Source organism: Rutidosis leptorrhynchoides, chromosome 10, assembly GCF_046630445.1.
Source record: "Rutidosis leptorrhynchoides isolate AG116_Rl617_1_P2 chromosome 10, CSIRO_AGI_Rlap_v1, whole genome shotgun sequence".
NCBI lineage: Eukaryota > Viridiplantae > Streptophyta > Magnoliopsida > Asterales > Asteraceae > Rutidosis > Rutidosis leptorrhynchoides.
In genome coordinates, this window is record NC_092342.1 from 312,714,792 (window position 1) to 312,741,951 (window position 27,160).

The 27,160-nt window shown below is 34.5% G+C and overlaps 1 protein-coding gene across 1 annotated transcript; it reads left to right on the forward strand.

Moving 5' to 3' along the window:
- On the forward strand, positions 1 to 27,013 carry LOC139871250 (uncharacterized). Its single transcript, XM_071858978.1, has 7 exons — positions 1 to 78; positions 183 to 266; positions 859 to 891; positions 21,303 to 21,395; positions 21,923 to 22,101; positions 24,124 to 24,128; positions 24,579 to 27,013. The coding sequence occupies exons 1-7, from the start codon at positions 1 to 3 to the stop codon at positions 27,011 to 27,013; spliced, it is 2,907 nt and encodes a 968-aa protein (XP_071715079.1).
- Positions 27,014 to 27,160: the final 147 nt, after the last annotated feature.

The window sequence follows — 27,160 nt, forward strand, 5'->3', positions numbered from 1 at the left end:
ATGGCTCTTTTAAGGTATGTGTTTATGTTTGGTCAACCACGAAACCGGCATTTTTTCAGATCTGAGTTTTTTTCTTTTGTTTGAATCCGATTGGTTTTTTTTTTTTTTTTTTTTAAGATTTGTGTTTTTATTTTATTTCTGTGTTTTAATCACAATTTTTTTTTGTTTACATGCTTTTTCAGATATGGTTGGCGGCGATGGTGATGACCGCTGGTGGTTGCCGAAAATTATGGTGGTGGATGGCGTTTGTTTATAAGAGTTCAATGGTTATGTTTATTTAAAAAAAATAAAAATAAAAAAAATAAAAGGAAAACCTAGCTACAGTATAACAGTGAATGGGATGAGTTTGGCCAATGGGATTGCAGGGTTTTTTACGTAAATTATTATATATAGTAATTATGTAAGTATTGGATCAATATTCAAACATATATTATGTAGAGTTTTGGTGTATTTTTCGAACCAAAGAGTTTGATTCTCGTTGTTATTATTGCGTTACGGTGTCTCATTACTTTCTCTTAAAAATATTACTCGTACAACTCTTGTGATTGATAGATGTTCGTCCCCAATTAATTGTTCACAGACAAAAATAACACATTTTAAGAAAAAGTGATTTTCACGTTTACTTTTTGTTAACTTTCAAGTTTTAATCCTCTTTTTATCCAATTTGTTTACATGCATAAAGTAAAACACATAAAATAATTTTGCATTCATTAAATGGACTATTAATTTAGAACATGTTAAAGTCGACAATTAATATTAAACATCTTAAAACGATAGTGGATAACAAATATGGGACGGCCGGAGTACTCCCTAATATACTTTAAATTAATTAAATACAGCTTTGCTTAATGTTTGTAGAAATCGCTTGCCAAAAGAAAGGAGAAAAAGAATGTACTTATGACATAGTAATGTCATGTGGAACAGGGGCGGTGCTATGTGGGGACCGGGGGGCCCGTCCCTAGTGAATTTGTGATTTTCAGTATTAAAATTTTAGATTTTTCGACTTTGTTCTCGGCGAATTTTTTTTTGCCTCAAAATCTACATATTTTGCCCCAAACCTTCAAATTTTGCCCCAAAACTATTAAGTTTTGCCCAAAAACCTTCAAATTTTGTCTAAAAACCTCAATATTTTGCCTAAAAACTTCCAATTTTTACCTCAAAAACTCCGTATTTTGCCCAAAAAAATTGCTACGGTTTTAATTTTTTTTCCACCCATGGTGATGAAAAATCCTGCTTCCTCCACTGTGTGGAACTGATGCAACTTGTTCACCCTTACGCAGTAAACTAATAGGAGGTGGTGTGATAGGAAAATATTGGGGTCGTCTAAATCCACCGAAGTGCAGAGATACTGAAAATTGTCCGGAAATTAAAGGTTGACGTTTGTGATCAAGTGGATGCATAAAGACATAAAATAATTGTGTTTGCCAACAATTATATACCTAACTTAATTCATATACTGTATTAAAAGGAGTGATTAGGCATGCATGTTTATCTTGATATGGATTGTTGCTAAGCTTGGTAAACGGTCGGGTTAGCTCGAGATTCAAATGGGTTTGGGTCAAAACTGGTCATGCGTCGAACGAGTCAAGTTGGGTCGAGACCTAAATAGGTTTGGATCAAAACTAGTCATGGATCGAATGGGTCTTAAAATTCAAACAGGTCGAACGGGCCACGTCCAAACGGATTTGGTCGGGTCAAGACCCATTTTTCTTAACAAAAATATTATGAAAAATTATTTTAAAAAAATATTTTTTTCATTTATTTTTATTTTTATTATGTTTATTTAAAAAAGTTCACTTTTTCTTATAAAATATAATTTTTAATTTATTTTTTATAATTATTTCTTTTAACTTTTTAATTTTCTAAGTTTTTATTTGTTTTAGTATTTTTTTTATTTTTTTTTTCGTATAATGAGTTGGAAATAGATTTTAATGGGTCTAGATGGACCTTGTAACATACTGAAGCATTAAAGATGGGTTCATATTGGACCTTGCTTTCTCGCGACCCAGTGGACCCATATGGTTGACTTAATGACCCAATTTTTGATGTATGGGTCTTGATTGCCTGGTATAATTTTTGTAGTACATAAACTTTGTTGTATTACCACACTTTCGGCCAGGGGAGGCCCGGAGGGAGAACAAAGTGATCGATCACTCAGGGTTCAAGATTTTTAGAGGCTCAATTTTTTATATATACAGACATAATCGAATATTTGAGAAGAGCGGAACTAGGGAAGCACAGCTAAAGTAGCAAAAGCAAAGCACAATAAACCCAAAAACAATAATCAAAGGCCTCAGAAAAAAATAAATCAAAGTCCACTAGCATTCTAGCAAAGCCGAAAGTGCTTTTTTATAAAATAGTTTATATTTTTCGGTAGGTAGTCTTTTTCTTCACCTCGTTCTAGGCCCTCAAATTTTCGGAACCGACCCTGCTTTTGGCAACAAGAAGACATGTTAATCACAGAAAATCTGGATCCCAGAATAAGCATAGATTCATGTTTGGGTTGTTTCCGGCCAGGGGATGGTGGCAGTGGTACTGTTCCGGCAGCTACAGTGTGTCGGAATTACTTTAGCAGAACCAGAATAACATGATGATGATGATTAATATCAGTAAACAAGAACAGATTGATATAAGGATTGCTTGTATTGATTAAGATATTTAATATTCTATAGGATCCACCAAATCATAACAACCATGTTGGGATTTAACAAGTTCATATAATACTTAAACCATTTTAAGAAATAAGAAAGCGGAAACATGTTAATTACCAATTAAGAACATGTATATCTTTAACCAATTAAAGTTAAATCCCAATTTGGATCAAGTTGTGAAACATACTTACAAACTACAAGCAAGAAAAGAGTTTATACCTTCTCCTAGCTTGTTGATAGATGATGATGAAGATGATGATAAATGGAGCTCCAAAACTATGAAACTTCAAGTAGTTATACCCCAAGCTAACCACCAACACCTTTGCTTTTAGTTAGGATTTAATTGCAACACTTGAATGAACTTGTAAAATAAAATTTGAACCCTTCTTTGCCCAAAAAACCTCACGGCAGCAACAGCAGTTCATGGAGCTTTTTTGCAGTTTTTTTTTAAGTGTTTTGATGTGTTTAGCATGTATATGTAGTCCCCAACAAGTATTGGTACTTATGCTTCTTGATACTTGAAGTAACTACACACTTTGCTAGTCAAATGGCATGCTCAATGGAACTCCCAATGCCACTTCCATATTTATTATAAAATAGTTTTTATAAAACTAGTTTTATAAAACTAGTATTTATAAACATATTTTATAAACATGCACATTTATTTTGTTATGTATACATTTTATATAAAACCAACTTTTATAAAATGTAATATAACATAATTAATTATTTAACCTATAAATAATTAAGTATTAATTATATAAATTATTCCATAATTTATATACACATCAAGTAATATGTCAGAAAACCATTTTTCTTAAAATTCAAGTGTCGCGTATTCGATCAATGATCCAATCGTTAAGATCAAATACGAATAAGGTGTCGGTAAGCTTGTTATTGGGTATGACCCGACTTGGATCAAAACATATTAGCCACGTTAATTTAATATGTCTCTCGGGTATACGAAATACCTTCAATCTCCCACTTGCACGAGAAACATAAAAAAAATTAATGCAAGTGACGGATACCACCTAACGACCGTCCATCACCCCCAATATGTTATGACTTTGTGCCATTCAATAACATCATCCCTTTCGAGTTCCCATCTCGAATATGAATAGGTGAATCTTTCATTTATCCTTTCATCCTAGATGTCATGTTAATTCCAAGAGATACAGAGTGATCACTCTCTTTTAGATTTAACTTTATCAGGCCTTAGACATCTGACTCTCAACGAATAAGAGGGACAAATTCCATCTTGACTACATACGTCCTAAATATGTACTTTGTATTATACTTGAGCTCTTCCTTATGAACTACCATATTTCAGAATAGCGAAGGAAAGAATCAAGGTACAATATTTGGTAAATATCCGAACTCAATATGTATCTCAGGTCAGAGGATACAATGATATTCGCCTTTACTCAAGATTACATGTGATCAAACACAAAGGCTCCATTTAGTAAGTCTTGAGGGCGGGTCTTCCAATATTTGTATCCCATAAATATCTATGAACCTTGGTAGCAACCTTGCCCCCACATTCATCCCGTGAATGTATACCAATCCAAGTTCATAATAGTCTAAACCTCACACTTGTTCCCACAAATGTAATCGACTACGGAGTTTAGAATAATTACTTATGCATGGATAAAATATGCAAAATAGGAACATAACTCAAAATAAATTAACACCATAATTATATTAATGAGTTTGAACAATTTTGTTCCGTTACAATACTTAAAACAGATCATGACCAATCACTAGAATATCGAAGCCCTAATGCACAAACATGTCCTGCATGTTTTGCTCCATGTAAGAGCTTCGTGAGAGGATCCGCTATATTAAGATCTGTGTGAACTTTTCGAATACATATCTTTCCCTTTTCAACTTCATCCCTTATGTAGTTGAATCTCCGCTCAATGTGACGGGTCTTTTGGTGAGCACGAGGTTCCTTGATTTGAGCAATTGCACCCTCGTTGTCACAAAAGATCTCAAGAGGGTCCTGAATGGAAGGGACTACTCCTAAGTCGTCGATGAATTTCTTCATCCATGCAGCTTCCTGAGCTGCCAATGATGCGGCGATGTACTCCGACTCTGTAGTGGATAAAGCAACAACATCCTGTTTTGAACTCTTCCAAGAGACCGCACCTCCATTTAATGTGAAGATATAACCGGACTGTGATCGAGAATCATCTCGATCAGTTTGAAAACTTGCGTCCACGTAACCTTTTACGGCGAGTTCCTCATCACCAGACCCATATATTAGAAACATATCCTTAGTCCTCCTAAGGTATTTCAATATACTTTTAACAGCAATCCAATGACTGTTTTCTGGGTTATTCTGGTATCTGCTAGTCAGGCTAAGAGCGCATGACACATCCGGTCTAGTGCATATCATTGCATACATGATTGACCCAATAGCAGACGCATATGGGACTTTCTTCATTCTTTCATGTTCATCTTTTGTGGTGGGACACTGAGATGAACTAAGGAGCGTTCCTCTTTGAATACGTACCAAACCTTTCTTAGAGTTCTCCATCTTGAACCTTTTCAAGATCTTTTCAATGTATGCACTTTGATTCAAACCTATCAATTTTTTGGATCTATCCCTGTAGATCCCAATCCCCAAAACGTATTGTGCTTCTCCAAGATCCTTAATGGAGAAGCATTTACTTAGCCAAGTTTTAACTCCTTGCATTGCCGGAATATCATTTCCAAATAACAATATATCATCCACATATAGTACCAGGAACATGATAGTGCTCCCACTAGCTTTCTTATATACACAAGCTTCATCACCATTTTTAATGAAGTCAAATTTCTCGGCTTCCTCATTAAAACGATGATTCCACATTCTAGATGCTTGTTTCAATCCGTAGATTGACTTCTTTAACTTGCATACCTTTTTAGGATATTTCGAATCAACAAAACCTTCAGGTTGAACCATATAGACATCTTTCACAAGATATCCATTTAGGAAAGCGGTCTTGACATCCATTTGCCATATTTCAAAATCATAATGAGCAGCAATAGCAAATAATATCCTAATAGACTTTAGCATTGCCACAGGTGAAAAAGTTTCATCATAGTCAACCCCTTGAGTTTGAGTGAAACCTTTTGTTACAAGTCTAGCTTTATATGTATCCAAGTTTCCATGTATGTCAGTTTTCATTTTGAAAAGCCATTTACAATCAACTAGCCTTGAGCCAGTCGGTTGTGTAACAAGTTTCCAAACTTGGTTGTCATACATGGATTGCATCTCAGCGTTCATGGCTTCCTGCCATTTATCTTTATCAATCCTTGATAAAGCATCTTGGTAGTTTGTTGGTTCATCCAAATCAACCACATAGCAACCATCCATGAGAAACCCATATCTCTCAGGTAGATTACTAATCCTACCAGATCTGCGAACGTCTTGTATATTTTGATCATCCATTTGATCATTCTCAACATTTTCATGTTGAGTGCTAGTGTCAACCAATTGTGTATCATCTACTTGATCTTGAACCTCCTCAAGATCTATCTTCCTTTCACTATCACCTTCCATTAGGAACTTAGTTTCAAGGAATTCAGCCTTCCGAGCAACAAACACATTTTTCTCGGATGGATCATAGAAATAGTATCCCATATCATCCTTGGGATATCCTATGAAGATACACTTCGTGGATCGAGCATTCAACTTATTGGGGACGTAACGCTTAGGGTAAGCTTCACATCCCCATACCTTTAAGTATGATAGAGATGGAGGTTTTCCAAACCACATCTCATGAGGTGTTCATTCCACTTTCTTGGTTGGGGCTATATTTAAAATACGAGCCGCGGAGCATAGACAATAACCCCAAAATGATAGAGGTAACGAGCTTCTAGCCATCATAGATTGAACCATATCCATTAGGGTTCGGTTCCTCCTTTCGGACACACCATTAAGCTGTGGTGTCCCGGGTGGAGTAAGTTGCGAGATAATCCCACAACTTCTAAGATGATCTTGGAAGGCATCGCTTAGGTATTCACTTCCTCTATCGGTACGAAGTACCTTGATTGTCTTATTGAGTTGATTTTGTACTTCGTTTTGATACTCTTTGAATGCTTCAAAAGTTTCGTCCTTATGTCTTAACAAGTAGACATATCCGAAACGACTGAAATCATCAATGAAAGTAACGAAGTATCTTTCACCATTCCTAGTTATGGGCTTAAAGGGTCCACATACATCCGAATGTATTAATCCCAATAAGTCCCTAGCCCTTTCGTAGGTCCCTTTGAAAGGTGCTTTAGTCATTTTGCTTTGTAAACAAGATTCACATACATCAAACGAGTCTGGTTCATTTGATTTCAAAAGGCCATTCTTTTGGAGTGTATGCATTCGATTCCTGTTTATGTGACCAAGGCGACAATGCCATAAGTAGGAATCACTCAAATCCCTTTTGAGTTTCTTGGTGCTAGTATGGTATATTGAGCTACTAGATGATGTGTTATCATGAACCAATGCATAAATTCCATTTGAAGGCGAAGCCTTAAAATAGAATACATTATCTAAATAAACGTGGATATCATCATTAACAAAATTAAGATAAAACCCACATTGTTTTAAACGAGAAACTGAAATAATGTTTCGACATAAATCCGGTACATACAAAACATTGTTCAAAATAAGTTCCAAACCACTTGGAAGCTTTAATACAAAGTCTCCTTGAGCCTTCACTTGCACTTTGGCTCCATTACCCATAAAGAGACTTGATGTTCCCGTTTGCTTCCTACTTCTTTTGAACCCCTGCAAAGAATTGCAAATGTGAGTTCCACATCCAGTGTCTAATACCCATGTATTAGAAGAAGTAATACTAAGCTCTATATATACCATATATATATTACCTGAGGTTTGCCCCGCATCCCTCTTTTCCTTCAAATCCTTAAGGTAGACCGGGCAGTTGCGTTTCCAGTGACCCATTTCACCGCAACCGAAGCACGGGTCTTCCTTGGGGTTTGCTTGTCCGGCAACCTTTTGCTTCTTGTTCTTGTTTTTGGTTGGGGTAACCATCCTCCCCTTTCCCTTGCCTTGATGGGCGGGTCCTTTCCTCTTAGCCGCTTTTGGCTTAGAGGTGTTGTTACCTTTGGACCCACCATCATTGATCATTAGCACGGGTGAAGCCCTCTTACCCATGCTAGTTTCGGCTGTCCTAAGCATGCCATGAAGTTCGCCAATGGTCTTATACACCCCATTCATATTGTAATTAATTACAAATTGGTCAAACCTCTTTGACAAGGAGTTTAGGATAAGTTTCGTGGCTAGCTCATTAGATATGTTGAGATTAAGACGATTTGCGCGATCAATGAGGCTTTTCATCTTGAGGACATAAGATGAAACGGATTGGGAGTCGTCCATACGACATGCATGAAGCGTTCGAACGGTCTCGAAGCGCTCGACACGTGCTTGTTGAAGGAATTTCTCCTTCAATTGCGTGATCATGTCGTATGCAGTATGATGCTCGAAATCCTTTTGGAGTTCGGGTATCATAGTCCCAAGCATTAGGCAAGCGACTTGCACCGAATCGGCGCAATACTTATCCCAATAAGCCATGCCTTCCGTATCATCCTCGTCGGGTTGATCGGGAATGGGGTCTTCCAACACATACGCCTTATCCTCAAGTTTGAGGACAATACTAAGATTGTGGAACCAATCCATAAAGTTCGTATGTTTGAGTTTGTCTTTCTCGAGGAGAGACCTTAACGATAGGTTGTTCAAGTTAATAGGTGCGTTTTGCATGTTGTTGTTATTGGCGGCCATCTACAAAATTTAACAAAGTTCATTTAAGTATCGATTTTAATTTAACAATTAATACCCTTTAAATCCAATTGATATTTATTAAATTTTAGAATCCAACGGTAAATCAAATTTCGGTTAGGTGACCTTTATCCCGTCATTTGATTTAGCTAGGTAGTCATTGATGATGTAGCGTGAGGGTACGAAATAGTATTATTTTTACTAGGAAATACTACAAAATATGACACAAGTTTTATTAATTTACGGATGGGATATACCTAAACCTTGCTACAACACTATAGGCAGTGTACCTAATCGTAGAGTAGTGTAGTTTTTAGTAAGTCCGGTTCGTTCCACAGGGAGCTGGTGAAGTTAACGCTATATTATTAAGTTTATTTGTAAAAATATATATATAAATAAGTAGTAGTATTATTATAAAATGGGGGTTTTACCGTTTAATGACCGGTTTGTCGATTTTAAGCGTAAAAATAAATGACAAAAATTAAAGTGCGTAAAATAAATTGCGATAAATAAAATGACAGAAAATAAAATTGCGAGTAATAAAATGACAGTAAATAAAGATACGATGAGAAATATAATAAAAGAATTATGCTTATTTAAACTTCCGTAATCATGATGTTTGACGTGTTGATTTTAATTTATTACCATGGGTTAATTGTCCTTTGTCCTGGTTTATTTGATACATCTATCTGGTTTTTGTCCATAATAGTCCATCGGTCATAAATATAAAGTGCGAGTATCCTCGTCAAATTACCCTTATACCCGAAGTCAAATATTCCAACTGATTAAGGATTTAAACTGTGACGCAGTTATCACTTCTGTCAACAATTACACCAGTTATCACTGTATGTAATCCACCCCTGTTTTAATTAGTTTATGAATATTAATTCATCCACTTGATCAGAATGAATAATCAATTACCCAACCCAATTGATTAATTAAATGATTATAACAGATTCCATATGAACGTCACTAAATAGGACAACCATAATCATTATTAATTATTAGGTTTAATTAATTTGAAGATAGGTTCGACAGACTCCAATGAGTTGTCACTCAATTAGACAATACCCCCCATCTATTAATAGTCAATAATCCAATTTTCACAAGTGTCGGTCTTTTGCCCAAACCTTAATTATGGTCCAAAGTTCAATAACCCAATTTTAGTAATTAGCCCAACATCATGAGTACTTCATTTTAAATAAGCATAATAACGACTTAGCTACGAGACATTAATGTAAAAAGGTTGAACATAACTTACAATGATTAAAAATAGCGTAGCGTTACACGGACAGAATTTCGACTTACACACTCAAACGATCTCTATCATAAATCTTATTATTATCATAATTTAAAATTAAAATTAAGATTATTGTTATATCTGATTACATTAACATTATGATAGAGAATTATAAATATAGATATTGATATTTGATATAGAAAAATAAGAAAAAAAAGATAGAAAGAAAAAAAGATCGAAAAAATATCTTCCCCTAATTCATCGAACATATCGTTCGTTTTATAGGCAAATTAGAATTCAAATTTTCATTTACGACCCCTGAACTATGCTCAATTAACAACTTTTTATTATTTAATATTATTCTTATTATGAATTATTTAAATATTATATTTTATTCTTGTGCATAGTTGACTTGTAATTTTTACACCGTTGCGTCGAGCGTTGAGAGTTGGTTCATGTCCTGGTTTCGGATTTTCGAACGTCCTTTCGTACAATTTTATATCTTGTACTTTGCGTTTTGTAACTTGTACTCTTGTCATTTTTAGACGTTCTTCATCAATAAATTGAACCTTTTGAATTGTATCTTGTACATTTGAGCTTTTTGGACGTTTTGGTCTTTCAAATCTTCGTTTTTGTCTTTAAATCTTCATTTTCGAGCGATTTGCGTCTTTCGTCTTCGCACTTATTTATTTAACTATTACAACTAAAAATAAGGAAATTACATTTAAAAACATTACATATTGGAACGATATTGCTACTAAATATATGTTCATTTGGAACACTATCAAATATCCCCACACTTGAGCGTTGCTTGTCCTCAAGCAATACAGAACTTGAAAAAAACATACATGAATCACTTTTTTATTCATCACATTTTGTACATCAGTGATTTTGATATAGCGGTATAAACAATGACAGTAATGATGGTTAAAGGTGGGTGTGTCATCCACAGTTGCCTCGGGTTTAGGTCAACGACACTTGCAATCAAATAGCCGATTTACTTTCGGTTTCCAAAGCAAAGTGCACATTTGAAAGGCGGTTTACAGTCCCACATGACTATAAAAATTTAGATCCTTTAAGGAAATTGGATCTTTATGAAAACATTTGATCTTTTGAAAATTCAAGCTAGATTTTACCCTAGACAAGTTTTCTGATTTGATCCATCATCGGTGTTGCAAAATATATTTGTGGATCAATATTTTGGCTAAAACTTTTAGGTTCGTGTAATCCACTGCTATCCCGGTATCGGAAAGCACACATCCAGTTTACTTGTTCCGTATATTACCTTTCGGCAAACTACCGTCCGGTTGTAAAGGAAAGCGATGAACAAGAAACTGTTAAGGCAATGTCCCGTGACATGCAGATGATTATGGTCTTATTAACGTGTCGGATGCTAGAACTATCCTTGGTAGGAGCGATAGTAAAGATCATCCTATGATTTTTCGGTCTGGCACAAGGTCCTGTCTCCGACCATGCTATGCAACCACCGTTCTTACGGTTGACACCCGATTTGGTTCAGGTGACCTAATGAATTCTAGGTGAATTCCTAGGATTTTACGTTCAATGGTAATGAACGCATTGAAAATGGATTTTCAGAAAACAAATCGGTTTGTATTTTTTTGATCAAAATATTTTCTCGTTCAAGCTCGAGTTTAGATATCATTGAATTCCATGAGTTTGAATTCTCAATCTTTAAGGTCAATCTCTAGGATTGAGTAATATCAGTCTTAAAAGCTGATTTTTAATCTTTAAGGAGATTATCCTTTCTGGGGATCTGATTCATTAGTCTTATCAAGCTAATTTGCACGGTGCCTCCCCATTGTACGAGATAAATCCTTCTCATGGTTAGGATAAATCTGACCACATGGCGACCCTGTTTGATGCTGAGGTCCGTGGATTTCCTGCTGATTTTAGAGATGACTTTTCTAGATTTTTCGTCAACCTACAGCTGGTCTGGACGACAACTTCATGACCTAAATCAAGAAGCGCGTGTCTTTTTCGGAAGACTTTACTTCCTTTTAATGATGGAATTGATTCATCGTGTAGATCCATCTTTCTTTCAAATGTATTACAGTAAACCGGGTAAAACTGATTAGTATCGTCCAAAGCAAAAGTACCTGCAATAATCTTGTACAAAAATATGTGATATATGTTTTAAATTGAATAACTTGGTACATTCTTCCCACACTTAGTTTCTTTCTTTGCCTTTTTATTTTCTTTTATTTCATTTTAAATGAATTCAAGCGTTTTAGGGTGTTTCTCAATTTATGTCCTTTTCGAGGTAACGATAATTTCGGTATTATCACCTAGTTTTCACCGTTCATAAATATGTATAAACATGATTTTAAATTCATTTAGTTGAAAATTTTTCAAATTTTCACAAAATTTGACAAATAAACTAAGTGCAAACCCGAGAGAATTTATAACCCTTCCCCACACTTGAGATCATGCAATGCCCTCATTTGCATGAAATCAGACTATAATTATAAATTCATGAGGGTGATTAGTGTAGAAAAGTGATTAAAAATACCCAGTTTGTAAGCATATTATTTTATATCACATTTGATATTTTGCTTCTTGTCGTCAAAATCAGTAGCTATTGCTGAACTTAATGTTAGTCTTTGAAAGTGCGTTGTTCTACCCTGTTTTGTACATAAGATAAAATACAAACATATATATATATATATATATATATATATATATATATATATTTTTTTTTTTTTGAAGTTTGGTTTATAACCCCACTTTTCAAAAATTTATAAAGTATAATATTTTTGGCATACTTTAAATCAATAAAATTAAAAATAATGATAACAAAATTTGTCGCCCCGCCCTCGGGTAAAGCAATTTCGGCTTAATGACCTAGTCTTCAACTCACGACGAATTTTAGAAATCATTTTTTCAACTTAATGAATTAAAGTAAATTTTGTTTTTAAATATCACACAAAACTTAAAAGCATATTAATTTCATATAAAACCTAAAAAAAACAAAAATTCAGAATGGGGGGAGAAAACTAGTTCTTTAGTGTCTGCTAGCGGAAAAGACCAATCGGATTCCATTCTCGGAACTACACGAGAACAGAACAACTAACTCTAGATAACATTTTCTTAGAACATTTGAATCTCCCCACACTTAGGTAGCTGTGGTGTCGAAATTGTGATTAACTTCATCGTCAATTTCTTTTGGTCCATAATCAACTTGCCTATCTGTGACTTTTTCTTTAAGCCAGTGCCCGGCTTCTTCCGTAATATCCCAAAATTCAACTAGTTTCGCCTTTTCTTTAGGCGACAGATTGGATACTAACCGGTTACATAACTTAAAGTTCCCCTTACTTCTAGCATCGATAGCCCGTTTAAAAAGTTTCTTCATTGAACTGTTAATAACGGGGTCATTTAATTTCGTATCAACAACGGGGTTCTTTATTATCAAGTCATCATTAGATTTTACTTCATTTTCCCCACACTTAGGCGTTTTATTATTGCTAAGCACTACCGTTGGAGTTGGTAAAACAACATGGTTATTATCAATCGTTTTTACTGGTTTAACGGTTTTAGTTGGTGGAGATTTAGACTTTCGAATCATAAAGGTGATCGATTTTTCATCATTACTAAGTGTCATTCTACCATTTCTTACATCAAATAACGCCCCGGTGGACGCTAAGAATGGTCGACCTAAAATTAGAGGAATGTTTGGGTCCTCTTCTATGTCAATGACAATGAATTCGACTAGAAAGGTTAAATTACCTACTTGAACGGGTAGGTTGTCAGCAATTCCAACTGGGTGCTTAATGGTTTGATCAAAGAGTCGAACACTCATATCCGTTGGACTTAACTTACCTACACCTAATCTCTTATATAAGGAAAGAGGCATAACACTTACACTTGCACCTAAATCTGCTAGTGCATCATACATGACACAATCACTAAGTAGACAAGGAACAATAAATTCACCCGGATCACCTACCCTAGGTGGAGGTTTTGGTGGAACTGTCTTCACCGGGTTTATATTTACGGCTTTTGTTTCTTGCACTTTCTTATTCTTTTTCTTCTTCTTCTTTCCAGAGGTATCACAATCTTTATTACCTATCACTTGCTCATACTCAACTTCTTTTCTTGGAAACGGGATGGGTGGTTTGTATGGTGCCACCACTGGCTTTACATACTCGGGTGGTGGTGGTGTAACTTCTTCATTGTTACTCTCATCTAAAACCTTCCCATCTTCTGATGCTGGTTTTTCAGAATTCGTTGACACCATATTAACATTCTCATTCCGAGGATTTACTTCAGTATTACTCGGTAGCTTTCCTTGTTCCCTCTCACTCATCATGCTAGCAAGAGTACCTACGTGTTTTTCTAGATTCAAAATGGAAGCTTGTTGAGTTCTTAATGACTGATCAAACCTCTCATTTGTTTGGGTTTGAGTTTCAATAAATTGTGTTTGAGATTCAACTAGCTTGAATACCACGTCTTCCATATTTGACTTTTTCTCTTCGGTTTGTTGTGGTGGTTTATACAAGCCATGTCTTTGTGGATTGAAAGTGTTGTTTTGAGTTGGTTGGTTATTCGAACCTTGTTGGTTATACGAGTTGTTGTTGGGTCCATTTGGATTGTAAAGAATGTTTTGATTTCGATTGAAGTTTATCCTTGGCGGTTGATAATTATTTTGATAATTACTTCCCGTCCTTTGGTTCATATAGGAAACATTCTCTCTTTGTTCCATCGTTGGTTCAATGTGACAATCTTTCAATAAGTGTGGTCCACCGCATTGCTCACAACTGATTCGTATTGCGTGAATATCTTTATTCATCTTTTCCATTCGTCTTTCGAAAGCATCTATTTTTGCGGAAACGGAATCAAAGTCATGGCTAGAATCGGCTCTAGCCGCTTTAGATGATCGAAAGATATCTTTTTCTTGGTGCCACTCATGCGAGTGGGAGGCTGTGTTATCAATAATTTTGTAAGCTTCAGTTGCGGTTTTCTTCATAATGGATCCATCAGCGGTTATGTCGATGTCTTTTCGTGTGGCGATGTCTACGCCTTTATAGAAGATTTGTACTATTTGAAAAGTATCTAATCCGTGTTGAGGACATCCTCTCAACATCCTTCCGAATCTTGTCCACGCCTCATATAATGTTTCATTTGGATTTTGCGCGAACGTAACAATTTCTCCTTGAAGTCTCACGGCTTTAGATGCCGGAAAGAATCGTTTAAGAAATTTTTCAACTAAAACATCCCATGTGTCAATCGCCCCTTCAGGTAACGATTCTAACCAATCTTTGGCTTCTCCCTTTAAAGTCCAGGGAAACAACATGAGATAGATCTGTTCATCCTCCACTTCTCGGATTTTGAATAGTGTACAAATTCTTTTAAACGTACGAAGGTGTTCGTTAGGATCTTCATTCGGTGCACCACTGAATTGGCATTGGTTAGTTACCATGTGTAGGATTTGTCCTTTAATTTCATAATCTGGAGCATTAACTTCTGGTTTAATAATGGCGTGACCTTGGCCCGTGCGTGTGGCTCTCATTCGATCTTCCATACTTAGAGGTTCCGTTACTTCCATAATTGAATTTGTTGAATACGAATCACTAGAGGATTCTGATTTAATGGTTTGTGGCTCAGGAGGAATAATTAGTGGTTCAAGATCTTGGAATTGTCCTTGAATATGCTCCGGGTTCTTAATTGTGAAGTCGGGTTCAAAAGATGGATTATCGGAAATTTGAGTTGGAGTTCTTGTTCGACTAGATGACGATTCTAAAGAAAAATCAACGGCGACAATATTTGCTAGATGTCTTGATCGAGTTACAGGTGGTGAACGTATGACCGGCGGCGAACGTCTTGCTCGGTGCATTCACTGAATATCCTATTAGTTTTTTAAAAAGGAAAGAAAAATTATAATAAGTTATCCAATTAATAGACTTTTCTGATTTTGCCCACGTTTCGAATAGCCAAAAGATGCAGCAGAGGGGCAGGATTCGTTTGGTCTCAATATAATTGAGGACTGTTTGGCTCCAATAACCCGGTCCACGTACAAATCCAACTATTACTACGAACCAGAAAATTTTGATGTCTATCAATTTAACCACTTAAAATAAATTTTCGTAATTTTAAGAAATTTAGAGAAGAAGTAGAAAAAAAATTCTAAGTCCTAAAAACTAGAATGGCGAGAAATAAGAAAGAAATAGATTGCGCGTCGAAAAATGTCGAAAAATAAAAGGTCGAAAAATAGGCGTCGAAAAATAAAAATAAGAAAGTAGTGCGAAATACGGCGTCGTAAAATTCTAAAGCACCTAAAACTTAGTCTAAGGAATAAGCACTTAAGGGATTTTACGGCAAAGCCTAAAAATTCTAGAAGTAAAAATAACTATGGCAAAACTAAACTTAATACTAAAAGTTGCGACTATAGTCTAAAAATCTAAAGGTAATAAAACTAAAAAAAACATTTTTTTTTATAGACAAAATTTTAAAAATATATTTTTTTATAATTTTTTTTTTACGTTTTTTTTTTTTTTTTTTTTTTTTTTTTCGCTTTTTTTTTTTTTAATTTTAAAAAAAAAAACGATTTTTTTTTTTTTTTTTTTTTTTAAAAAAACGATTTTTTTTTACAAATTAATAATTTTTTTATAATTATAATTTTTTTTCAAAACTTTTTTTTTTTTTTTTTAATTCATTTACTATTCATGAATAGTAAATGAAAATAAATTAATTAATTTACTATTCACATGAAAGCGACATGATAGCAATTATTAATTATAAGTTACATAATATACCCCTGAAGTATTTAATAAATACGACTTTTGTTTTTAAAATTTACGTAAACTTTTGATTCTTAAATATTTTTATATTATTATATTCTATTTCAATATTATTATATTATTATATTCTATTTCAATATTATTATATTATTATATTTTATTTTAATATTATTATAATTAAAAATATAGCGTTTTAGCGTTCCCCGGCAGCGGCGCCAAAAACTTGATGATGTAGCGTGAGGGTACGAAATAGTATTATTTTTACTAGGAAATACTACAAAATATGACACAAGTTTTATTAATTTACGGATGGGATATACCTAAACCTTGCTACAACACTATAGGCAGTGTACCTAATCGTAGAGTAGTGTAGTTTTTAGTAAGTCCGGTTCGTTCCACAGGGAGCTGGTGAAGTTAACGCTATATTATTAAGTTTATTTGTAAAAATATATATATAAATAAGTAGTAGTATTATTATAAAATGGGGGTTTTACCGTTTAATGACCGGTTTGTCGATTTTAAGCGTAAAAATAAATGACAAAAATTAAAGTGCGTAAAATAAATTGCGATAAATAAAATGACAGAAAATAAAATTGCGAGTAATAAAATGACAGTAAATAAAGATACGATGAGAAATATAATAAAAGAATTATGCTTATTTAAACTTCCGTAATCATGATGTTTGACGTGTTGATTTTAATTTATTACCATGGGTTAATTGTCCTTTGTCCTGGTTTATTTGATACATCTATCTGGTTTTTGTCCATAATAGTCCATCGGTCATAAATATAAAGTGCGAGTATCCTCGTCAAATTACCCTTATACCCGAAGTCAAATATTCCAACTGATTAAGGATTTAAACTGTGACGCAGTTATCACTTCTGTCAACAATTACACCAGTTATCACTGTATGTAATCCACCCCTGTTTTAATTAGTTTATGAATATTAATTCATCCACTTGATCAGAATGAATAATCAATTACCCAACCCAATTGATTAATTAAATGATTATAACAGATTCCATATGAACGTCACTAAATAGGACAACCATAATCATTATTAATTATTAGGTTTAATTAATTTGAAGATAGGTTCGACAGACTCCAATGAGTTGTCACTCAATTAGACAATACCCCCCATCTATTAATAGTCAATAATCCAATTTTCACAAGTGTCGGTCTTTTGCCCAAACCTTAATTATGGTCCAAAGTTCAATAACCCAATTTTAGTAATTAGCCCAACATCATGAGTACTTCATTTTAAATAAGCATAATAACGACTTAGCTACGAGACATTAATGTAAAAAGGTTGAACATAACTTACAATGATTAAAAATAGCGTAGCGTTACACGGACAGAATTTCGACTTACACACTCAAACGATCTCTATCATAAATCTTATTATTATCATAATTTAAAATTAAAATTAAGATTATTGTTATATCTGATTACATTAACATTATGATAGAGAATTATAAATATAGATATTGATATTTGATATAGAAAAATAAGAAAAAAAAGATAGAAAGAAAAAAAGATCGAAAAAATATCTTCCCCTAATTCATCGAACATATCGTTCGTTTTATAGGCAAATTAGAATTCAAATTTTCATTTACGACCCCTGAACTATGCTCAATTAACAACTTTTTATTATTTAATATTATTCTTATTATGAATTATTTAAATATTATATTTTATTCTTGTGCATAGTTGACTTGTAATTTTTACACCGTTGCGTCGAGCGTTGAGAGTTGGTTCATGTCCTGGTTTCGGATTTTCGAACGTCCTTTCGTACAATTTTATATCTTGTACTTTGCGTTTTGTAACTTGTACTCTTGTCATTTTTAGACGTTCTTCATCAATAAATTGAACCTTTTGAATTGTATCTTGTACATTTGAGCTTTTTGGACGTTTTGGTCTTTCAAATCTTCGTTTTTGTCTTTAAATCTTCATTTTCGAGCGATTTGCGTCTTTCGTCTTCGCACTTATTTATTTAACTATTACAACTAAAAATAAGGAAATTACATTTAAAAACATTACATATTGGAACGATATTGCTACTAAATATATGTTCATTTGGAACACTATCAGTCATTATATGACAATTGCAATCATTTTGCAACTTCTAAGTTATGGGATCATGCAATCCTTTTACATGACATATTATCCCATCAACGCCTATTTTGTTCATCATGCTTCGGTGACCCTAAGTTCATGATTTCCAAATCAAGTCGTCCTACTTGTTTAGACATGTAAACTTAACATACAAGTGGTTAGGTGACCTTTTTCCCACAAGTGTGCGAAATTTACCTTAATCATATTAGTTTGCTCATAACGGTTAGGTGACCTTTATCCCATTATAAGTTCCTTAATACGTCTAAGTGTCATACAATAGGATGGCGTTTAAACTTGTTAACCTAATGTGTTAAAGGGATTTAAAGTTTTCATTATTTCTAGTTTGAGAAAACTTTTATGCCATACACCAACATGCATTTAGTGTATGGTTCTTATGAAAATCCATTTTCATGTCATGTAACAATGCCAATTTTATTACTTTGATATAAACCATTTTATATGTGCAATCCGTTTCTAATTCTTAATAACTATTTATTAACGTCTTTTGCCATTTCAATTTAACCAATTAAATTGTAGTTTTGTATGTGTTAATAATGTTAAATTTAACCAATTAAATTTTCATTTTAGTTTGGTGTTAACATGTGTGATTAACTTGTAGCATACATACAATCCACAATCATACAATAAACAACCAAGCATGAAAAACAACATGTTCACAATCAAGCCTTTTGGTAAGCATTTTGTTTAGTCGAAAACAAAATGCCACCGGGTAAGGGGTAATTACACAAAGTAGGAGATTTTAAATCTCCCACTTAATCTTGCATCCAAATGCTTCTTCATGTGTTCTTCAAGTCTTCATTATCTTCATCATTTTATAAATTATATCCTAATACATTTTGTCTAAAAAATGAAATTACAACATAATCTATTTTACATACCAAATATAAAATAAATTACATAACCAAATGAATTATTACATGCCAAATGAATAAATATTATTACAAACCAATTGAATAAATATAAATCAACCATGCATGCAACCAAACACACGGTCAAGGCTTAGATTGTGAACTTTAACATACAACCAAGTATGAACCAAATGGAAGAACCAAAACCCACTTTTGGAACTCCATAAATTCGGCCATATTTTAAACCCACCCAAAACTATAAATTTTTGCATTTTACAATCATGCATGTACATAAAATGCAAAATATATAGTGAGTTTAATAATCATCTCGAAGCATATTTCAACAACTTCGGCTCTAGATACCATTGTTGGGATTTAACAAGTTCATATAATACTTAAACCATTTTAAGAAATAAGAAAGCAGAAGCATGTTAATTACCAATTAAGAACATGTATATCTTTAACCAATTAAAGTTAAATCCCAATTTGGATCAAGTTGTGAAACATACTTACAAACTACAAGCAAGAAAAGAGTTTATACCTTCTCCTAGCTTGTTGATAGATGATGATGAAGATGATGATAAATGGAGCTCCAAAACTATGAAACCTCAAGTAGTTATACCCCAAGCTAACCACCAACACCTTTGCTTTTAGTTAGGATTTAATTGCAACACTTGAATGAACTTGTAAAATAAAATTTGAACCCTTCTTTGCCCAAAAAACCTCACGGCAGCAACCGCAGTTCAGGGAGCTTTTTTGCAATTTTTTTTGAAGTGTTTTGATGTGTTTAGCATGTATATGTAGTCCCCAACAAATATTGGTACTTATGCTTCTTGATACTTGAAGTAACTACACACTTTGCTAATCAAATGGCATGCTCAATGGAACTCCCAATGCCACTTCCATATTTATTATAAAATAATTTTTATAAAACTAGTTTTATAAAACTAGTATTTATAAACATATTTTATAAACATGCACATTTATTTTGTTATGTATACATTTTATATAAAACCAACTTTTATAAAATGTAATATAACATAATTAATTATTTAACCTATAAATAATTAAGTATTAATTATATAAATTATTCCATAATTTATATACACATCAAGTAATATGTCAGAAAACATTTTTCTTAAAATTCAAGTGTCGCGTATTCGATCAATGATCCAATCGTTAAGATCAAATACGAATAAGGTGTCGGTAAGCTTGTTATTGGGTATGACCCGACTTGGATCAAAACATATTAGCCACGTTAATTTAATATGTCTCTCGGGCATACGAAATACCTTCAAACCATTCTATATAATCTTCTGAATATATATATTTCTGTTGTATAAGTTTCCTTATATTATATGGTTCCCACAATTGTGCTAAAATAGTTAAAGTTGAAACCAAAGATAAGCACATGTATATTTTATATATCGTTATAGAGGGAATCTACCTTCACGCAGTCCTTGATATTCATCTCATCAAAAATAACAAACATTAAAGCAAATATAGCAGAGTCAAACAAAGAAGGGCAAAAAAAAAAAAAAGAAAATTCTACGAGGGGATGTATAAATTAATGGCCAAAATTCTAAATGACACATTTATCCATAAATTCTAGCTTCGCCTCTGAGCATGACTATCACACATAACCACAAAAGTTGTTCTCATGTTCGACCACTCGCTGCTAATACCACCCAAAAAGCGCTTTAGGATAGATTTGTTGTATCAGAAGCAGATTGCAGATCTATTAATAAACCCTCTCCTCAACCTCATTAAGGGTTGACGCCCTCCCGCCCTTTCTAAACATACTCCAAATTCGGGCATCGAAAAACTTATTCGAAAAAAATTATTTCATCAACAAAAAATGTGCGTGATTTTATTGACATCCAACAATCATTTTAGGTAGTTGCGATTTACGTGGAAGCGAGGGTTATCGAGTTATACCTATTAACGGGTTTGGAGAGTGTAGAGTGCACGCCCGTAAGAGTTGACTCAGTATGTAGCGAAAATAGCTGGGGATAAGGGGCAACCCCCCTTGTAGGGTCCAAGGGGCAGCTTCAAAATGAAGGTGTCTGTCGAGGGTTCCAACCAAAAGTTACACCTGTTCGTGTAACAGTTGTTCCCGCCAAAATGAACAGTTGCACTCTTTCATTTTAAACTGCCAATATAAAATAAATTCATATTTTCGGATTTGGAATTGTTGCTCTCACACATACAATGCACATCATTCACATTTCTCTAATTATCTGATTTGTGATTCCATTGTCAAAGATACAAATTGCATTATTGTCTTATCCTGGTAAAGATTTCGTGAAACCAAGACAATTATTGGGTCGAAATACTTTATAGAGAAAGTGATTACACGATTCAAGAATAAATTCGGACATTAAAATCATACCATGTTTCTAACAAAAAAGAAGCTCCCCCTCCAATTATGAAGCGAAGAACTCATACCGTTAAAATGATACCTACTCTTCCGGTCAAAGTTAAACCAGCCAACATGGCTAACAGAAAATGTTCAGAGACGGGGCCACCCTAAATCCCTTGAAGGGCTACTGGTATCAAGAGGTTACAGACATCCGGAGTGTACCCATAAAGGGCGACCTTTTTTCTTAGGAGGTGCATCAGCTCAGTCATCCAGACCCGAAACAATAGGATTTAAGGCACGCAACCTAGAATACTTGTCACATAGCTCATCAAGGTAACTGCAGTGATAATACTATTCGTCTCCCAAACGCTATGCTTCACCCTACCTTCACGCCATGGCCGGTCCAAAGCCGGAGCAATCTAATCGATGGCTCGGGCTCAATATTTTTAAGGGCCCAAATTTTATAATGTATAATGCACTTGACTAGGTCTAATATAATTAAATACCATGAGCTACGCATTTGACTAGGACTAAATAAAAAATATATATATTAAGGTTCTTATTTTTCACCTCGTTCTAGGTACTTAAATTTTCGAGACCGGCCTTGCTTCACGCCCACTAGTGTATTTTTTGTTCGAACACGGTTTTTTTTTGTTCGAACTAGAACGTTATAATTCATATTTGTAGAATGAAAAAATGTAGAACAAAAAATTGTTCCAACTCATTGCATTTTTTCGTTTTTCGTTTGAACTCGGTATAGAAAGTTCAAAATCATAAAATTGTAGAACAAAAATATGTTGACAAAAAAATGTTCTAACGAAATGTAATTTTTTTGTTCGGATTCAGCTCAAATTGTTTGAATTTAGAAATTGTAGAATGAACGTGATTCATGATGCATCCTTAAGCATCTCAAAATTGTTCGAACATACCTAAACTTATTCGCCCGTGAAAATTGTTCGAATTTGCCGGGATCTCTCTCATTTTAGAGTTCTCATTAGATCTTTGCCATTTATATATATAGTGGATAATTATTATTTCATTTCTAGAGTTGGCTAACATTAATTAGCCTAAAACTTTCATAACTAACACACTCTCCGTCTATAGCGAATCGTCTCTACCTAAAAACAAATAATTTAAAAAATATTATTACCTAGTTAATTCTTTTTTTTATTTACGTTTTTTTACTTTTTACATGAAAGGTCGGAGGGAGAGCAACCGATCGGACCGCTTGGAGCACGGGATTTTTACGAGCCTAATTTTTTTTATGTATAAAGACACAATCGAAAATTTGAGATACATGAAAATTAGGGAACCACAATTGAAGCAGTGAAGGCGAAATGAAATAGGCAAAAAAGAAAAAAAAAACAATTAAAAGCCCTAGAAAAAAGAATCAAATATCATTAGCATTATAGTAAGACCAAAAGAGTCTTTTTTTAAAATGGTTTATATTATTTGTTATGGTCTAAGACTTTTTTGTTAAATAACTTATATTATGCGTTAGAATATAAAAACATTTTTTCACCACGTTCTAATTATTTAAATTCTTGAGACAGACGCTATATAAATTTTTTTTCTTTTACTGTATACCTTAAGAATATAAAGTAACTTCTCATTATTCTTTTATTGTATACCTTAAGAATAACAATGTGGCGCGAATGCTCGACTATCTCTTTATATTTCTTTACTTACCTTCTAATTCTAAATTTATATTTTTATTTAAAAAACCCGTTACAAGCATAATCTTATAAAGAAAAAATTACGTCGATAGTACCTGTGGTTTGTTCAGTTTTTCACCACAGCACCTAAACTTTATTTTTTGTTTCGTTAGTACCTCAGTTTTGTTGTACTAGCGTGGTTACAAGGGCGGACCTATATAATATTCAGTGGTGTCACGGGACACCACTGAAATACGCGATGTAGTGGAAATTTTTTGGGTTTTTAACTAGTGACACCACTGGACAGTGTACATTTTTTTGGGTGACACCTTTGAAATAAGACATCTAGTAGAAAATTTTTAAGGGTTTTAACCGGTGACACCAGTGACTACGAATCCTAGATCCGCCACTGCGTGGTTAGTACCCAAATTAAACAGCCGTCAATATTTAACCGTTAACCTCTCACATGTGCCATGCATGTGAGGGCAAATTGGTCCGTTTAGAATATTAAAAAACCCTTAACGTTCATAACGATTTGCATTATAATCTGCTTGCAAATATAAACTAAAAAAATGTTGTGTCAGACCTTTATACCTAAACAAAATAGAAAATGATAGATTCCATTAAATATTAATCTAATCTAACTAGAAAATATACGGGTATAATCCAAAATTATAATGATGTTGAATTTTTTCAAAAGGGAAGGTGAATCTTTTGCAAATTAGTGATTCCTACGATATAAACTCGTAATTTTTAAAACCCTAACAATTAAATTATCTCTCACCGTGAAATTTTCCCAAAAATGGTTGGTTCTCAATTTCCAAGTGAAAGTGAAACATCAATTATAGAGTTGAAGTTTAATCACCAACAATTCATGAAAGTAATCAAGAAGTAGCTTCTAAAACATACTCCGTAGTCAATCTGCGACTCTCAATCCTGCGATTAGTTGCCAAGCAACTCAGGTCCCGCGATTAGTTGCCAAGCAACCTGGGTAGGAGTTTCCTTCTAGCGTGTGTGGGTGCAAATGATGAGGGTCGTTGAAATAAATGATCCGCTAATGCAAATTCGCCGTTCAAAAAAAAATAGAGTAGATATTGATAAATATAGAGTACATATATATCTCAATTTTTACTGTTCTGGATATATAACTTTCAGAAAAATTTCGTAAGGTGCAAACTAGACCTATTTTAAATCCTAGCAGTAACTTTCGGGTTCTGTCCACGCAACAAAGTGAGTCGATTGAGGCTCCTTTTTCAGAAGCCGAGGTTCGCAAAGCCGTTTGGGATTGTGGGGATGACAAGGCTCCGGGTCCGGATGGTTTTTCTATTCGTTTTATCAAACACTTTTGGGACTTACTGAAAGAAGATGTGATTAAATTTGTGAACTGTTTTCATGCTTCTGGCTACATACCGAATGGGTGTAACTCGTCTTTCTTCACCATGCTGCCTAAAGTTGACTCGCCTCTTCTTGTGAAAGATTATAGACCGATAAGTCTCATCGGCATCCAATATAAAATTCTTGCTAAGATTCTTGCCTCGAGGTTGTCTTTGGTGATCGATTCGGTCATAAGTAATAATCAATCGGCTTTTGTTAAAGGTAGACAGATTCTGGATGGCCCCCTTATTATTAATGAGTTGGTTGATTGGTGTAAGAGAAAGAAGAAACAAGCGATGCTCCTCAAAGTCGATTTTGAAAAGGCGTTTGACTCCATCAGTTGGGAGTATCTTATATCTATGCTCGGTTTCTTGGGTTTTGGTAAAAGGTGGATTCTTTGGATTAAAGGTTGCTTGATGTCTTCTAGAGCTTCTGTTCTTGTTAACGGTAGCCCTTCGGAAGAGTTTCATATTGGTAGAGGCCTCCGTCAAGGAGATCCCCTATCTCCCTTCCTTTTTATCATTTGTATGGAGGGGTTGCACGCGGCTATCATGGATTCGATGCACTTAAATTTCTTTAAAGGTGTGCAGGTCGGTTGTGGACCGAATGCTCAGGTTGTCTCTCATTGTTTCTTTGCAGACGACGCCTTATTCGTAGGCGAATGGAATGATGGTAATGCTCAAAATCTCTTATGTATTTTGAGATGTTTTCAGCTCGTCTCAGGGCTTCGTATCAACATGATTAAATCGAATCTGCTCGGGGTTGGTATTAATGGAGTGGAAGTCGATCGCCTTGCTGGTAACCTGGGCTGTCGTCCAGATAAACTCCCATTCACATTCTTGGGGCTGCCCGTTGGTAAGAACATGAACCGGATTGACAGTTGGGATCCTATTTTGAACAAGTTTAAATCAAAGCTTGCTACTTGGAAGGTTAATCTTCTATCTTTTGGAGGGCGTCTTACTTTAATCAAGTCGGTTTTAGGGGCTCTTGGTACCTATTACTTTTCCATGTTTAAAGCTCCTAAAGGTGTCTTGAAATCTTTTGAATCGATCAGGGCAAAGTTCTTTTGGGGTTGCTCTAATGATACTAAAAAGGTCCAATGGGTCAAATGGAGCGATGTCTGTAGAGGTAAAGATAAAGGGGGGCTCGGTGTGATTCCTCTTAAAAATTTGAACAATTCTTTACTCTACAAGTGGCGCTGGAGATACCTTACTTGCAAAAATTGGTTATGGTCCAAGGTGGTTAGAGCTATCCACGGTTCTAGTCCGGATGTGGTCACTCTCCCATCATCGATCAGTGGGAAGTGGTCCTGTATTACTCGCGTCATCGGTAATATTCATGCTACGGTTCCAGCTGCTATTTCCTCTATCTCGGTTCACATTGGTAATGGGTGCAATACTCTTTTTTGGCATGAGAGATGGCTTAATGGGCATTTACTCTGTGATATTTATCCTCGGCTCTATGCCTTGGAAACCCAGCAGAATTGTTCTATCCAGGATTGTCGAGTTTCTGATGATTGGATTTGGCACTGGAGACGGGAGATTAGAAGTGGTGTCGAAGATCAGCAGCTTCAAGCTATTCTTGGTGAGCTTTCTTCGGTTGTGTTCACGAATCATGAGGTTAAATGGGTTTGTAATGTTAGCTCGGATGGAAGTTTTTCGGTTCATGGGTTTCGGTCATTACTCTATAATGATGCTGTTCATCCTTTTCCCACAGAATGGTTCAATTTTATCCCCCCAAAAGTTAATATTTTTCTATGGCGTTCTCGGTTGGGACGATTACCGGATAAATGTAGCTTGTTGGAGCGTGGTATTTCTTCTTATTCGATGATCATGTGTTCTTCCTGTAATCAGCACGTCGAGGATATGCCACACATTTTCTTCGAGTGCGATACGGCTGTTCAGGTTTGGCAATGTATTGCAGGTTGGCTCGGTTTCGATCTTCCCAGATGGCAAGACATGGTCGCGTTTTGGCAATGGGTTCTCAATTGTTCTCAAGACAACAAGAAGAAGATGGTGATCCAGTCTATATGTTTCTCAACTTTATGGGCTCTTTGGCGCTTCAGGAATGCGGTCATTTTTGATCCGGCTAAATTTCGGAAGTGTTATGTTGTTGATTCTATTATTTTTTCCACTTTTGATTGGCTTTCGAATCGCTACAAGAAAGCTAAGATACATTGGAATAGTTGGTTACAAAATCCTGTAATGACTCTGTAATTCCTAGCGCCTTGCTAGTTTTTTATAAAATTTTCAGCCGTTAAAAAAAAAGAAAGTATAAATTTTGTAAGTTGTACTTTTTTGTATTGTTATTAGCTTGAGTAGTTGCAGGTTTAAACAATTTACATTCTGCTGATGTTGTTATCT

What these genes read in the sequence shown, in the direction of transcription:
- LOC139871250 (XM_071858978.1), top strand. Translation starts at nt 1, where the DNA reads ATGGCTCTTTTAAGGTATGTGTTTATGTTTGGTCAACCACGAAACCGG. An exon ending in TTGTTTATAAGAGTTCAATG is followed by an intron (nt 267 to 858) that starts GTTATGTTTATT and finishes TAATGTTTGTAG; the next exon opens with AAATCGCTTGCCAAAAGAAA. An exon ending in AAAGAAAGGAGAAAAAGAAT is followed by an intron (nt 892 to 21,302) that starts GTACTTATGACA and finishes CAATCATTTTAG; the next exon opens with GTAGTTGCGATTTACGTGGA.